This window comes from Ischnura elegans, chromosome 11 (genome assembly GCF_921293095.1).
Source record: "Ischnura elegans chromosome 11, ioIscEleg1.1, whole genome shotgun sequence".
Lineage (NCBI taxonomy): Eukaryota > Metazoa > Arthropoda > Insecta > Odonata > Coenagrionidae > Ischnura > Ischnura elegans.
Genome location: NC_060256.1, coordinates 33,087,816 through 33,104,200, shown reverse-complemented (window position 1 = coordinate 33,104,200; position 16,385 = coordinate 33,087,816). Strand labels below are relative to the sequence as shown.

Sequence of the window (16,385 nt, the reverse complement as noted above, 5' to 3'; positions counted from 1 at the left end):
TACACAAAAATGTGGTTGCCATGGGATACGAGCGAGTTTCTGTTCTGTGCTGACATCTGGGTGTAAAATCAAATGCACTAATAAATATCTAATTGATCTGGTTTGCTTTCTATACCTTATTTCTGTACCTAGAACTGCATACAGAAAAGAAATTACCCGTACCCCTTTGCTTTTCACCCACTCAATTAAGCCAGCTAGGATGCTGGAGACAATGCAGGATTCCCAGCATGCTTGTTCTGAAGCACACGATCCAGGAAATACTGTACTCGTTAGAGTTCTCGGAGATGTGCAACTTTGAATGACTCAGACCGGACAAAGCCTTAATAATTCCGTTAAAATTCCATTTTTGAATAACTTTTTTCTTTTTTTTTCCTCTGGTGAAGTATAATCGAAAATCGAATGATTTTAGAAAAAGCCGTTCGTCCGAGACTTAAAAAAATGACTAACATCCCACGGACATTTGTTGACTAAAAGTATAAGTTATTTATTACCCGTGCGTTTGAATTCTTGCAAAATTACTTATTGCATGCAGTACTCCGATTATCGTGTTTTATCGTACCTATGTTGGAAGAAAACATATTCCTACTCATTTCTTTTTTATTTTCTCCTATTCCTAGTCATGTCTTCATTCTCAAAGGGCTTCATTCTCGAAAGCTGTTTCAAAAACAATTTAATTCTATCCTGTCGGTAAAGCGAAAAGTTTTCATATTACTATTTTTTTCCATTCAATCGGTGAAGAATTGTTGAAAATTCGATGATTATAGAATTGGCCATGCGTCCTACGCTAAATAATTTTCTTCTCCCTTAGGAGTTTTCCACGAAAATTTGTTGACAAAAAATGTAAATTATTAATTACCCGTGCGTATAAATGTATACAAAGTTACTTTTTAGATTCTGTACCCTGACTCTCAAGCGTCATCGTACCTACGTTGGAAGGAAAAAATATCCTCCCATTCCTAGTAATGCCTTTTTTCTTCTAGTTCTAGTCATGCCTTCATTCGATAAGGATGAAAGCTATTTCAATGACTTTACGTTTATTCTTTTCTTTCCATGAAGCGAAAAATGTTAGTAATAATATTTTATTTTGCCGGTGAAGCATTGTAGAAAATTGGATGGTTTTAGAATGGGCCATGTGTCCAACGCTAAAAAATGTCTAATTCCTTGACGTTTTCACACGGACTTTTGTTGACTTTTTGTGTAAATTATTTACCAGTTAGACTGAATAATAATAAACTTACTTGCTACATGAAATACTTGGTTGTTTGCACTCCTATATAATTAGGTCGGCAGAAAGTTACCCAGCTATTTATAGTCATGTCTTTATTCACTGATAAGGAAAAATGTTTCAAAGACTGTTTTTTTTCTATTCTATCGGTAAAGCGTTGTTGAAAATTGGATGGTTTTAGAATTGGCCATGTGTCCTACGCTAAAAAAATCCCTGATTCCTTTGGAGTTTCCCACGGACATTTGTTGACTAAAAGCGTAGCCGGGAATTCTACCGGCTGACGACATTTCGGGGACAAGTTCCTCGCCTCTGCATCGAACCTTCCTCCCCTCCCATCCCTTTTCTCGACCATCCCAACCCCTTCCCTCCTCTCCGCCCCCCTCCACAAATACCCGCCAGTGACGACTCCTCGCTCCCTCTTTCTCCAATTTTCCACCCCCGTCCAACCCACCCTTATGGTCCCCCACTCCCCCTATCGACTATGTGAGAGCACAAGGATAAGGAAGTGGTCCTCTCCACCCCTCCCCCTTCCTTCTCTCTATTACCCACCCAACCCCCTAATATTCCCTCCCGCGCAATATCCCAAACCCCCTCCTTACCCCTCACCCCCTCACATTGCCTATATTTCATCTCATGATAACTTAATGCCCCGATAGGCAGCCAGATTCCCGATTCCTAACCCGCTGACATATTGGATTTCGAGGCAAGGGCATAGAAAGCACCGCCCTCCCTCGCAGCCCTTTCCCTCTTCCCTTTAAAGGGTTTAAGGGTTCCCTCCTTTTCCCTTTACCCTTCCTCCTTCTGTGAACGGGCGAAATTGGGATCTCTTCCCCCGGATTCTTCTGCCTCCGACCCGCTCCCTTACATGCAACACGCACACACAGAAGCACATCTACTTCAGAAGCCGTTCTGATCGCCGCGGCACGGTGAAAGGGTCGAGAATCCACCTCCAAGAGGAATAAAGTCCAAAATGTTAGAATTAACTCAGTAGTGCATGCAATCCTACAGTTTTACGGGTTCTGGAAATGAATTTTTGCTTCAAAAATTGTAAAATTAACTTTTTTCAGTGTTTTTAACTCAAATTTACTCTTAATCCTTATTGTTTACGCATTGCTATGCGGAGGACAAATATCTTTAAGGGAAATAAAGAGATAAAACTTTGTAAGGTTCACTATTATTTTAATATGAGCACGACCCGGGTTTCGTAACGAAACCCGGGTCGTGCCCATATTAAAATAATAGTGAACCTTGCAAAGTTTTCTTTATTTCCAATATGGAGAGGTTTCACATAGTAAAGCCTGAAGTTATCAGTTATATCTTTAAGGGAATTATTATTATTATTATTATTAGCGAAAATATCAGATACTTAAGGGTCTAGAATCTACTCTCAGGAGGGTTAAAGTCCAGCATTTTAAGTTAACTCCAAAGCCCATGCGTGCATATGGTTTTCAGGGTTTTGGAAATGAGTTTAGAATTGAAATTTACACAATTATCGTATTTAAAGAGTTTTTAAATTAAATTTACTCTTAAATATTATTGTTTAAACGTTGCTCTACGGAAAACAAACATTTTTAGGGAAAGAATACATTTAAGAAAAAATATAAGTAACTTTGACGAATCGACGCATAATATGGTTGAAGATGTAGGTAAATGTTCACTCTAGATTAGTTTATATAGCATTTCCTCTTCACAAATAATATGAAAGCATATTCAAATTGTGTTTAATATGAATATACGTTTTCAGTTTGAGGCTAATTAAATTGAGTTAAATCTTTAATTAATTTAAGGGAATTAAAGGGAGATTATATTTAGCATAAGTAAAAAGATCGGAAGACAGGTAATCCAAGCATCACTTAAAGTTGGAAAAGAATTTCTCGGAAATACGTTTTTCGATTGACTTGGAAATAATGCACTGGGAGTACAATAGCTGTCAACCTAAGTAGAGTTTTTCATTTAGAGAGATCCATGGATTAAAACCTATTCTCCTCCTTGATCATGATTGCCAAGTCAATTGAAAAATCTGTTTCCGGGATATGAATTTTCGTTTTCCAAATGTAATTGGTATTTGGATTTTCCCGTATTCGGACATATTTTTTTTGCCAATGATTTCTATGCGATAAGGCGGACTCACTTATGCATTGATGATTATGCAGGTCAAATATTCCATTTTTAGCATTTCGCCTGCCTGAGTGAGTGGATTTTGCGTCGCTACGATTTCTGCCAGCCTGTCGTTCTGTTCCTCCTTCTAGTTCTGGCTGCGAGGCCTTACACTCAATGCACGGAAATTCATCCGTAAGGCGGGACTCGCGAGCGTTCTCAAAGGGCTTTCAATTTTAAAGTTCAGCATCATTTCGCGACGTAAGCAGCCTAGACGATTTTCCATACACAGGGAGAAGGAATTCGATTTGCCTCGCCTCCTTGCACCAGGCGCATTGCCTCCACCGCACCTAAATCTGCCTGCCCCCTTTAACATGTTACATAGCATGCTGTCCGCTCATTGCACCACAGCCTTTCATTCAATCTCTTCCGGGTGCGACTCTTAATCCTTTTTTTGTTGCATTTCTCCACCTAGCACTTACGAAGCACTACACCAATTAAAATGCAGTGGATAATACACATGGAGAAGACCTGGGGACCTATTGTTTAACTTACATTTGAACAAATTGTATTTGTAATTCCTCATTGTATTTGGATCAATTTTTTCATAACAATTGAAAGGGCGATAGTATAAATTTACGCTAGAACGTTTTCCAGTTGTTAATCTGGAGTAACTCTTCAACACTCAACATTTGGCTTTAACGACCATATTCAATCGTTTTCAGTCATTTTTGGTTGTTTTTTGGGATTAAGTTTGATTGTTTATTAAATCTCAATGTCATATTTGATGTCCCATTTGGGAATTACGGATACAATATATATTTTATAGCATTTCGTACGATCATAAAAAGTATTCAAATTACGAATGTAATAGGAAGTTTAGCGAGGTTGTTTATCATGACACAACGAGGTGCAAGTTTAATGATATCTTGCTAGTTCATGTAGGTGCCATTAACAAACTGTCCTTTTTGTATGATTGATTTAAAAATTGTCGCTCTATCTGTAACATTGAACCTTTTAGGATTTAATTTCTCGCCGAACGTCGGATGATTACCGTCAAGTAAAACGATTTATTCCATGTACTCAATTAGAGTTGACTTTAAGTGCTCTAAAATCTCTTTAATTAAGTTTAAAGGATGATTTTCTGTACTTCAATTAATGTCTCTGAAGCAATTCTCCGCTAAAATGTGGTATTTTTGAACCGAAGTATAGGGAATATAAGAAGAGATCGCAAAGATGGGTATGCAAATTAAATTTAAAATTCTGTAAAAAAAATTGGTTTAAATTAAACTTGGGTGAAGGGTTAGCGGCGATAAAGCCCCTTCTTGAGGAAATAGGTAGACAAAGGCGGGTGCCTTTCAACTTGGAAAGGAGGCTGCTGTGGGACCGGTATTCTAACATCTTTATAAGATTATTATTAAGTATTTATAATTTTTCAAGCTGTATGAGAAACGATCGTAAAAAGAAGTAGCACAAAAAACGCAAATTAGTAATTTTAACCGTACATATACTTTATTTAAGTGAACAATGATAACTTTAAAAACCATTGTTAAATATATTAAAATCCAGAAAATGAAGAATGGGGAAAAAGGAATCAAATGGTTACTCAGTTCAATCGTATCATGAATTTACTTCAAAGCAGAATTTTTCAAGTCCATTGATATAGTAAAGATATCAATCAACGATAATTAACTTAATAATACCGGATTATACAAAAAACCGTAAAGTGAAACACAAAGGTGACCAAATAAGCATTTACTGCGACATTATAAAATGATCAGGGATTTACGAGAATACGTCAAAACCATATATGACGAAAATAATCTAATATTCGCCGAAACTCAGTTCCTTTTAATACTATATATGCCTTCAAAAATATGAATTTAATTAGGCAATGGTATCTGTACCCAATATTTTTGTTGGCTTCTCTTCATAAAACAACCGCAAATACTCCCATCTTCACTGCGGATGCGTACAAAAAAAAACAATAGCACAGTGTATGATAAAAACCAAAGAAACCTGACATCATTGTAGCTGTCGATTACTTGGTTACGATTGTACTATCACAATCGCCCCTTGAGTAATCCTTCGTAATCCTTGACATCATTCGAGAGCGAACGGATTTCTAAAGATTGAAAGGATGCCAAGTTACACAATCACGCGGTTTATCCAAGAAATTAAATTATTGTTGTAATTTATGAAAATTGTTCTGAAAATATTTCACATGAAACATCTGCGTTTGAGTCCATTATTAACAATATATTATTACTTACCATATTAAAAACGAGCACAGTACGCCAAGCGATCAATTATGCTCGAGGAGACGCATGTTAAAACGGTTATACGTCATTTTCAAAATATGATAAACTAATCATACATCATTCATTATCAAGCACGAAAAATATGCTTTTCTAGTTATGTATCCATATATCCCATTTGAAAATCCGCTCTTTAAGACAGGTTCTTATTGCAATGCTTGCGAAAGCATGCGAAAAAAGTTGATTGATGCGAGAATATGTTTGTTGCTCGGCAAAAAATATAATTCACGATATACGTTTGGATTAATGACGAGAATGAAATTTTCTGGTCCACTCTTCGAAATCCTAGCAGCTAGATACTGTTAGCTATGCCAACTCACGTTGCTTACATGGAGGCTTTCGGCTCAAATGGCTGGAAAAAGTGTAAAAATTAAGGTTGAATTTTTCACATTCTCTGCACCGTAATTATGTGTTTTAACCGCGTTGAGTGTCGTCTATGATGACATATTTTTTGGAACGTTAGTGGAAAGTGATCCTTTTAAACCAAGTCGTCGTGGACTTACTATATTAAATGAGATCGATTTTATAAGAAGTATATATTGTAAAATATTGGTAATGACTGTTTAAAGAGTGGTTATAGCTTTCGCCATTTGCTACGATTAGAACATAAACTTTATTAAATGGAAATGCTACTGATAATATTAAGCTTGCGATTATGAAAGAGTGATAGTTATTTAAGTCGCAACTTCTTGTGAAGCATCCATCAGTGTCATTTTTCAAGTCATGTATTTTGTTGCAAGTTCCTATGTGAACGATTACTCTTTCACTGGAGTAAAATTCAGTATTCCCTCTAAACTAGAGCGATGGGTTACAACCTTTCCGAGAATGATCGCATGGCAGCAAATACGATCGTTTTGGTATCATAATACCTTTATTGTACCTGTTTTCTTATTGGAAATAATTTTGTATATACCTCAGCTGCTTCAATATGCAGCTGTTCACGTCTTTCAATCTACTAAGACTACCTACCTAAGACTACCCCAAAATTACCTTACTTGATTACTTCATTAACGATGTTTCTATTATCTGTATTCGATATCGAAGGCTGCTTTCTTGTTTTCTCCTTGCAAGTCCTGCGTTTAATCTTAATCTTAATCTTAATCTTAAGTTTGGTATGCAGGCTCTATTACTCGCACATATGCCTGCGTGCCCTAGCTTCCTTGGGCCTCAATAACTATCTAGGTATGGCGAAAATAGAAAATTCCTTCACGAAACACGTATTCCCTGATGTTGGGCCTCAAAACACCTATTACTCCCTGGGTACCTCCCTGTACCTTTCTCTACTTATTCTTGTTCACCTCCTCACCTATCTATCGATCTTACGGCATTTTTCGAATGCCTTCTCCTACTAACGCCCATTTTTTCCATCTTTTCAGAGGTCAACGCTCGGCACATTGGCTCCAGGATATTGCAAAAACTTTTGGGGCGTATTTATGTGGGCCTTGGACTATGCGTTAACTTTTGCTGTGTTGGCGTGAGTGGGCAGTATTCAGGCGGCGGCGGAAGAGTTCGCTTGCCGAAAGCCATTATCACACGGCTGAGTGTATGCACTTTTTTTTGTGATCTAGGCACCAATTTTATGTGAATGTAATGTACGTAATACTCTCGTTGTGCCTATTCTTTCAGTAAGCAACCGGCCCATTTCCGATATTTGTTAGATAAAATAAGGAAAGATGCAATGCATATGTTTTATGTATCATCATCATCATGGTTTGACGCAGCTCTCCATTCCTCTCTCCTATCCACTAGCCTTTTCATAGCTGCGTATTTCTTCACTTTTACATCCTTTATAACCTGTCCCATGTAACTCATTCGGTGCCGTCTCATGCCCTCCTTTTCTTCCACCTGTCCTTCTTCGATTGTCTTCATCAGGCCATCATGCCTCAAAACATGACCCCCTAAGTTTTCCCGTCTCCTGCTTAAGGCTTTTAGAAGACTTCTCATTTCTTCCACTCTTCTTAGCACTTCCTCGTTAATTTCATGGTCGATCCATTTCATCTTAATCATTCTTCGGTAGCACCACATTTCGAGTGCTATACTTATAAGATATATTTAACGTATACTTAAGCTACTGGTTACTTATGTTGAAGTTGTTTCGGGTTTCCCACCGGATGAGATTCTCCATCTCTGCCGACGTTTCGATGGCCGTGTCGTCCATCGTCATCAGGGCTTGTCCTCGAGTTGACTGATCCGACTTATATATTTAAGTCACCTGAATAGGAGCCCAAACTATATAAGTCGGATCACTCAACTCGAAGACAAGCCCTGATGATGATGGACGACACGGCCATCGAAACGTCGGCAGAGATTGAGACTCTCATCCGGTGGGAAACCCGAAACAACTTCAACATCATAATACGCCTGGGAAACCTCAGATCTCTCTTTACTGGTTGCTTAAATATGAATTGTATGTATTATTGTAGAGAAAAAAAATTCTGTACAGCAGCAGCTTAATTCCAGCGCAGATGCTGTTAACTTTTGTCTGAATTTCGTGTCTTCTGATTAATTAGATGTTAACAAACAACATTAGCGATTTATATTTATTGTTTTCATTAGTGATACTAACAACATTAGCGATATATTCGCTATATATTTATATATCGACTTCTGTACTATGCTGTTATCTGTCACGAAGCACCAAAAAAAGTTACAATAACGACATTTCACTAATCCAAATGGTAAAAAAAATCAAACGTCGATGTACCTACTATGTGCAGTACGCCAGAATTGAGGAGGATATATTCAGATTAATTACGTCTTGAAAACTCGTAACCTATCTCTTCCAAACCACCTTGCGGTAGCTTGCAGATTGCCGTGAATATGCTGGTGCGTATTAATCATATTACTAGAATCTGAATTCGATATCGGAGACTGCTTCCGACCTCCTAGTTGCTTGTTTTCCTCTTGTTGATCCTACGTCTTGGCTTGCGTTCGGTATGAAGTCGGTCCCTGTTATTCGCACATATTTCTGCGTGTCGCAACTTCCTTGAGCATCGATAAATATTTAGGCATGGTATATTCCCTCACCTAACACTAATTGGTGTATTGCAGTAACACACTAATTGGTGTATATCCAACGTATGCTTTTAATTAAATTGCCTCACCTAACATTAATTCCCATATCTTCCAAGATACGACTTTACTTGATATTTTAATGGAAAACGAGTTATGAGCGATTATGGGCGATAGAAGATGATTTCATCCCGAGAGATCACTGAAACCTCGGACAAGACGGTTGCCTCGTATTATATTAAGTAACTTAATTCTCGCTTTTAATGGTTGATATGAAATAAAACAAGGGAGGCGAAGTATCCTAATAGGTAGAGCGCATAGCCTCTGATCGAATGGTCCTAGGTTCACGCTCCGGATGATGCCTCAATCATCGACGTCGAAGGAACTCAAGTTATTGTGCCATGGAAATCGATGGTTGTGTGTGCTCCAATAATGGGAACGTTCATTTCACCACGCGGGCAAATAATATTGCTGCAGCTTCCTTTTTTCAATTTTATTTGCTGGTGAGGGTCTTCTCCAAGCCAAATTTTAATTCAACCTTCTCAAAAAGAAGATCAGATGGAAATATTTCTCGGTCACAACCGTCCTTCCCTATGTTGATTTTCTATTCCTGGCGTCACGAATTGTATTGGTCTTATTGAGACTCGTCTGTGTTGATAACAAGAGGGAGATATCATTTTTCACCTTATACCATGGTAAAACCGTGAATAATAAAATGCTGCTCACCCCTTCGTAAGTGGGTGGAGAAAGTTCGCATCCGGACATCTTGAGAATAATATCCTGCATTGCACTCCATTCAAATGCAATGTAAATGGCCGAATTATGAAATGTTGTTCCTCACCTCATATCATCAACATGGGTACGTGTGCGATTAATTTTGTGATCTCACACGACAGTTTTTAATCACAGAATGAACTTTTATACTCGCTATTTTTATCATTAATGCTTGGCAGTCGTCCACGTTTGAGTCCCTTAGATATTTGGTAGATATCAACGTTAAATGGAACGGCAAGGATATTGCACGGGTGACATATTTTAACGCGGAAAATATTGTTTGGATGTTGTGGGGATATTGATTGCTGCTTGTGTGAAGAGTTTGAGGTTATTTTGGTGGAGACCAGTACTTTGCAGTCGCGCGAAGTGACTCAGAAATGGGCGCGCGCGTGAGTTGGCAGGAATGTGATGTTTCCGCGTCATGTGTCCACGGCGGCGTCTCTCGGCGGGATAAGTTCCGCTGATCCCCCGGGGAGAGATCAGCCACACAGCCGCCTCACGCATGTCTCGGATCCTCTTCCTCTTGAAACGTTTCGACTCGGGGCTCTCGACGAATAGGGGGATCATCCCCTGCACGTAAAAGATGTCGCTCATTCTTCTCGGGGGAATATCTTTGAACTCTCCTCGGCTGTAAGCGCTGTTCCCCACCATCTTGCTATTTTATGACGTTCCGCGAGAATTTTCGGTGATCATTCCCGGATGAAGACATTTATTTACCTACGACAGATGTATTACTTAGTTTCTGAATGGCAAAATATTTGCACTTAATGTTTAATACTTGCGTAAATGTTTTTTGGTTATCATTTTGCTATTTTTTGACCTTCCACGAACATTTTTAGTCATATTTCTCATTTATAGGCAGTAAATATGCTAATTTGATGAGAATAAACTCAGTTTCTCTATGGCAAAGTGTCTTCCTTTCTGTTAACTACTTATGTATATACGTTTTTTGATTCCCTAAGGGAGGAGAAAGACTTTAGCGATCTTGAAGTGTATTTACGTTAATAGGACGTTGAACTTATTTATCTATTATATAAAAGTTTTTGTGCATGATTTTAAATAATTTTATATTTATATGGTCATTTATTCTTAACAGTTACTGAAAAAGATGAGAATTACAGCATGATTTATTTCTGCACTGATGATGGGCTGTTTTCGGAATACTTCGGCATCTGAATACTGTTGTTGATCTATTTTATTTAAAAATTAAAATATTGTTTATTGATGACGTCTAGCAAACACGCCACGACAAAGACCTTGAATCGTCTCATATTTTGAAATTTCAAGCATGTCCTAAAAATAAAAACATGAATCTCCCTTAAGGTATCCATCACTATGGTGCATAATCATATTACTATCTTAATTTTGTTCTACCTAGATATTATAAATTGTGATCAGTTTTCATTGTCCAATGGACGCATTGGACTCGATCGGTGTTGAAGCCGTAAGCCGCTGCGCGCCGCAAAGAATACCTCCGGCTGCCACCATCACCTATCTACTAAGGCCATGGGAGTATCCTGAAATGATGCAATTCGCTCTCTTTTCTGCCAAGGTGGTTGCTGTAAGTCGCTCCACGGGGTCGATAGATAGGTACGTCCCATGTGCTGGGAAGGCATGAGAACCCGAGACCTGATTTCAGGAGGAGTGGCACTTGGGCAAGTTGAGTTTCGCCCGACTCTATTGCCTGCCTGATAGGATTACTCTCGTCCCAAACTCTTTTCGGTCGTCATTCTCCTCAAACTCATAAGAAGAAGTGTTCTATCATTCTAACATTGCTTTATTCAATGTTGGCTTTGAATCATTCGAACGTTTCATAGATATATTATTTAATTGCTGAAATTTTGAAAATGTTTTCATTGTGTGTGAGTGTATTGGAGTTAATCAATTTGGATGAATGGAAAGTTCCAGCCATGGTGGGTGCTCGCCCGCCTTCATGAATGTGTCCGTATTTTTGAATTATTAATATATATATATATATAATATACAATCATAATAACATATAATAGAAGTTGAAACAAAGAGACAGAAACATTAATGCAGGACGATGACACACTGTGGTGTGGAGATGGAATGAACCCGGAAAGCTATTGGCTTGAAAGTGCCAAATGCAAGCCAATTCGTGGGTGTGGAGGTTGAGGGCGGAGTCGGTGGGAGGGAGGGAGGCAATAATGGATACTTTGTAGCAATGATTGAAGATGGAGTCGTGTGACAGACAATGTGTAGGAACTGGTAGAGAGGAGTGGGGGGACGATGGACAACATTGTCTGGATGAACAACTGCTGAGGAAGAAGTCAGTAGTTCTTCGAAAGCTTCGAGTTTATTTTTCCAGTGTGAGTGTTTCTTTTTTTGTGTCTCTGTGTTTATTGATATTAACTTGAACTATTTATATATATGTTAGTGCGATTGTGGTAAACCAACTACGTACTGGTGATTGGTTACCCTTTGTTGAGCACCTTAGAGGTAGCTCGCTGCGTAATATATAGATGTAGGTGGTGTTGCGACTCTAATATTTGTATTTTGTACAAATGTACAACGATCCGATAGTTGTAAAACGTTGTTGATAACTAGTGAATGACACAAGAAAAAAAATTAATTCCTCATGCCATTAAGGGAAAAAGGTCCATATTTTTTAATATTCCCCTTTTTTCTGGATCCCTCCAATCAAATTATAGCCTTCTTCCGCAATTATTTCTCTGATAATTGCGACTCTGAAGCTAGAACCAATATTTTCCTCAAATTCCAGCAATAAACACATTTTTATGATAACCTGTTATTATATTTAGGAAACAGTGTCAGACAATGCAATAATGCTGATACAGAGGCGTAGCCAGGGGAGATCCAGGGGGTCCAACCCCCCAAAATATAAAAACACAATTACTTTGCTGCAAAAAAGAAAACAAAATATTGAAAAATCATGAATTTGCAAAAGATTCCTTAGAAAAATTAAAATTTTTAATATGAAAATTGTTAATAGTAAACGATTTTAATCAATCCTGGTGAATACTATTGATGAATTCTTCTCGGGTTAATACTATTTTAAAACCCTCCACTTACTGCCCTGTTTTTCAAAAATTTTCCCCCTGATTTTGGACCCCCTCGAGCAAAATTCCTGGCTACCCCACTGTGCTGATAGCTGAATATTAGTACTAATTTAAGTTGGTTTTATGATTTTATATCCTATTAGTTATCCTTCTTCACAGTATGGTGAATAAAAGTACTGATTTCAGGCGCTAGTGAGACACACCATTGTATTTTGACACGGGAGAATTACTTAGCCAATACAAAAATCATGTGTTTAGTGTTATTAGCCTCATGATATTCTCGTGTCCCGCTTGTTGAAAATGGGCTTCAGTCAGCTGGAATGAAATATATATTGAGGTGATGTCACCTCGCAATGCTGTGCGAAAGCTCCAACAGTCGTGCTACGGTCACGTTTTGGGGATATCCATTCCATCTTGAAGAAGAAAAATACCTCTCGAACTCAATGGAAAACATTGCATTTGTAATCTATGTGTTCTCAAGATATGAAGTAAGTATAACGGTGGATGAAATCTTGGGATTTAAAAATCTGCTCAAAATGAGTCAAAGACGAACTATTAGACGAAGCTGAAAGAATGATATCATTGGAATTGGACATTATTTAATAAAAGCTCCGATTTTAAATACTTGTTCAGTGATATAAAAATAATTTCCTTTAATTATTACATTACTAGACAGTAATACCTTCTACATTTTAATGTATTTGTACTTAAACTGTTAACCTCTTCGGTCCCGAAAAAAACCTGGCTCTCAGAAAAATGTTTCCTTGCTAATATTTAGCACATATGAGACTACTGACATTGTGTGTGGAAGTATTTTTGAAATTGTTTCTATAATTGTTAAAATATTCTATGTCCACATATGTGGACATGAGGATCATATATGCAGATTGTGAAATATACTTTTCTGTTTTTTATTGCGATATATATGTACTTTTTTTACTTAATTGATCAAATACTATTATTGCATGCGAAAAAATTGTACCACGAATAAAAATATAAAAGTTTATCAACAAAATGAAGAATAAATAATTTTTTTAGTAATTTTTATTTTTTAATATTTCTCAAATAAACAGTTATGTCAAGTATGAATTACAATGACATTAAAATAAAGGCACATAAGTAATTAAAATCTTAGTACAAATCAAATAGTTCAATTATTATGATACATAATACAATCTTAAAAAAATAAAAAACAATTGTTTTCTTTCAGCATGTTTAGTGCCTTGTATGAAATTTTTGAAAACAGCCATTGAGGCTCACACATAAGTATACATCACACTTTTGGCATTTAATCCTAGTTCTTGATGAACAGCCAGAGTGTCTGCATCGTGATGCATTTTTGTCATTGCTAAAAATAGGCCAATGATTTATCCTGTCAAATCTGACGTCATTGACAGGGTGTATGATTCTTCGACGTTTTTGCTGGGTTTGATCCTCGTGGTCAATTTGCTGATCTTCAATGCCTGTTTCTTCATTTACACATATTTTAGAACTCTCATGAGGGCCTGGACTAATTGAACTACATTTTGATGGCCTGCCTCTTTTTTTTTGGATCTCCTCCCTGATTTCAACCCTTCCAGATTCAAAGTGAATCATTGCATTGCCTAATCGAGTTCTAAATTGCAAAAGTGAGGCAATTTCTCTTTTTGGTACATCTGCCTTCACACAATTTCGGCGGTACATTACCCAGGAATTTACTATAGCCAAATCAACAAAGTGCGTAAATACCCGTAAAGGCCATTTTTTGGTACGCATTGAAGAAGAGTAATATGCTAGAAGTCGATCACAAAGATCAATTCCTCCCATACATTGGTTGTATTTTTTTATAACTAGAGGCTGGTTGACTTCACGTTTCCTCTTCTCTGTTTTGTCCCATCTCAAGCAAGATGAGTGGGGTTCACTACTTATGCAAGTAGATAGCATAGTGACTGCCTTACTATCCTGCCACTTGACACAACACATTTTTTTATCACTGCGCAGAACCTCGTCATAATCACCCCGTTTTAATTCTTTGTCGGATTTCAAAATACTAAGTGCACCACCTACTCTGTTTTTCATGACAGTACCACAGAGGTTAAAATTATTTGCCACTAGGTAATCACCTAGTTTTTCACTAGTGAAGAAGCGGTCGCAGTAGATGATGGAATGGCTGATCGTCCTCGTTAGCAACTTCACAATTCCTGCACCCAGACCAAGCTCCCTCATGTCCTTATCAGGAATGGTTCCTTTTCCAACATAGATATGAAAATCAAGAACAAGACCATCTCTTTCTGCAAGAACAAAATTTTTTAGTCCTACTGGATGTGGCTTATTCGGTACATACTGTCGATTAGGACATCTACCAGTGAAAGAAATCATTTGTTCATCTACAGATTGTTCATTCGATCTAGGTAGCATGTGACATTTTTTCAAAAAGGCATCAAGTATCGGTCTTACTTTTTGTAACTTGTCATCGCTATCGCTAGTAACAAATTTGTCAACGAAATATAAATGATTCCTTAACTCGAAAAATCTGTCCCGTGACATGACTTTTTGAATGAGAGGAACGGCCAAATCCCTACTCCAATACAGCCTTGTTTGCGGATAATTTAGTGAACCCATCAAAATGGACACGCCAACAAATCTGATGATTTCATCGTAGGTCATATTAATGGAGCGATGATCTCTTACTTGTACTGAATACAGGTTGCTTTGTTCTACCACACTTTTCCAAAAGCTGGGAGGAAAATACTCGAAAAACATATCGAGGAAATTTTGACTCCCTTCCTCATTTTCACAAAAGAGATCTTCTACGTCGTGTACATATGGTGGCATCCTGTAAGTTGTACAATTTTTTGCAGATTACTTATTTATTATTATCACCAATGTATTCATAAGTGCATGCAGTATCATTCAATGCACTTTAACTCACTTGTCACGTGTCCATTTTTTATTCTTCGGAGTGCCTTTTTCTGAATTCGGTGAACGGAGTGATGCTAGTGGAACATCATCTTCACTTGAATATTCTTCTAAATATTCATTAAAATCATGTTCTTCATCTTCACCACTAGATATTTCCCCTGGAATATCCACATCACTATCTCCTAACATTTCCAAAATGTCATCAGCAGAGAGGCCTATAGCATGTTAAACAGCAAAGTTAAACCCGATGTCCACATATGTGTACATTTGTTAATTGAAGGATAGAAAAATAATTGGTGGTCGCACGAAAAACAACAGACTACCATCATAAGTATAAATAATGATTACATTAAAAGAAAAAAATTCAACATGAACCAGTGAAAATTAGCGGAAATATAGTTTACTTACTTCCCATGTGCTTATTTGTGGCCGCCATTTTGATTTCTGGAAAACAAATGCTGAAATAAATAGCTTCTAGTATGTAGAATTGGCGCTGTCAAGGCGGAAAATTAAAAAAAAGGTATGTCCACAGATGCGCACAAGAGTACAATATTCTACTGGAAGAAACTAGCCTGTGAATTAATAATAAACCGGCCGTCCACATATGTGGACAAGGGGACCGAAGAGGTTAATTGGTCACAGAGATAATGCCCTCTATATTTTAATGTATTTATTTATCCTTTAACTGGCAATGGGTTTCAGAGAAGTTCTTAAGATATGATAAAAGTATAATGGAAGATTAATTAGTTATCAATCATAATTATATCAACTGCTTCAAAAGCATTCTTTCAACGCCTTTAAAATTTAAATATTTTCTCAACGGAGAGTGCGTATGTACATAGAATGGGAAGCATATAATTCTCTCTCTCTCAGGCCGAAGGGTAGGTATTTGGGAACATGCTTTTGGTTAGCAGGCAGTGTGTCCTTGGGGTTTTTTAAATCTGTTCAAAGGTGAATTATTAGGCCAAACTGAAAGAATGATTTCATTGTAAGGGGTATTACTTAATAAAAGCCCAC

At 37.4% G+C, this 16,385-nt stretch overlaps 1 protein-coding gene across 1 annotated transcript in view; it reads right to left on the bottom strand.

The window, feature by feature from the left end:
- LOC124167602 (piggyBac transposable element-derived protein 2-like) overlaps positions 1–15,866 on the bottom strand; it is a 35,593-nt gene extending 19,727 nt beyond the window's left edge. Inside the window, exons 1-3 of the mRNA XM_046545582.1 lie at positions 15,777–15,866; positions 15,379–15,583; positions 14,570–15,282 (exon numbers count right to left, since the gene is read on the bottom strand). Coding sequence (XP_046401538.1) covers positions 14,570–15,282; positions 15,379–15,583; positions 15,777–15,804 — 946 coding nt within the window. The 5' untranslated portion in view covers positions 15,805–15,866. The remainder of the gene's footprint in view (positions 1–14,569; positions 15,283–15,378; positions 15,584–15,776) is intronic.
- Positions 15,867–16,385: the final 519 nt, after the last annotated feature.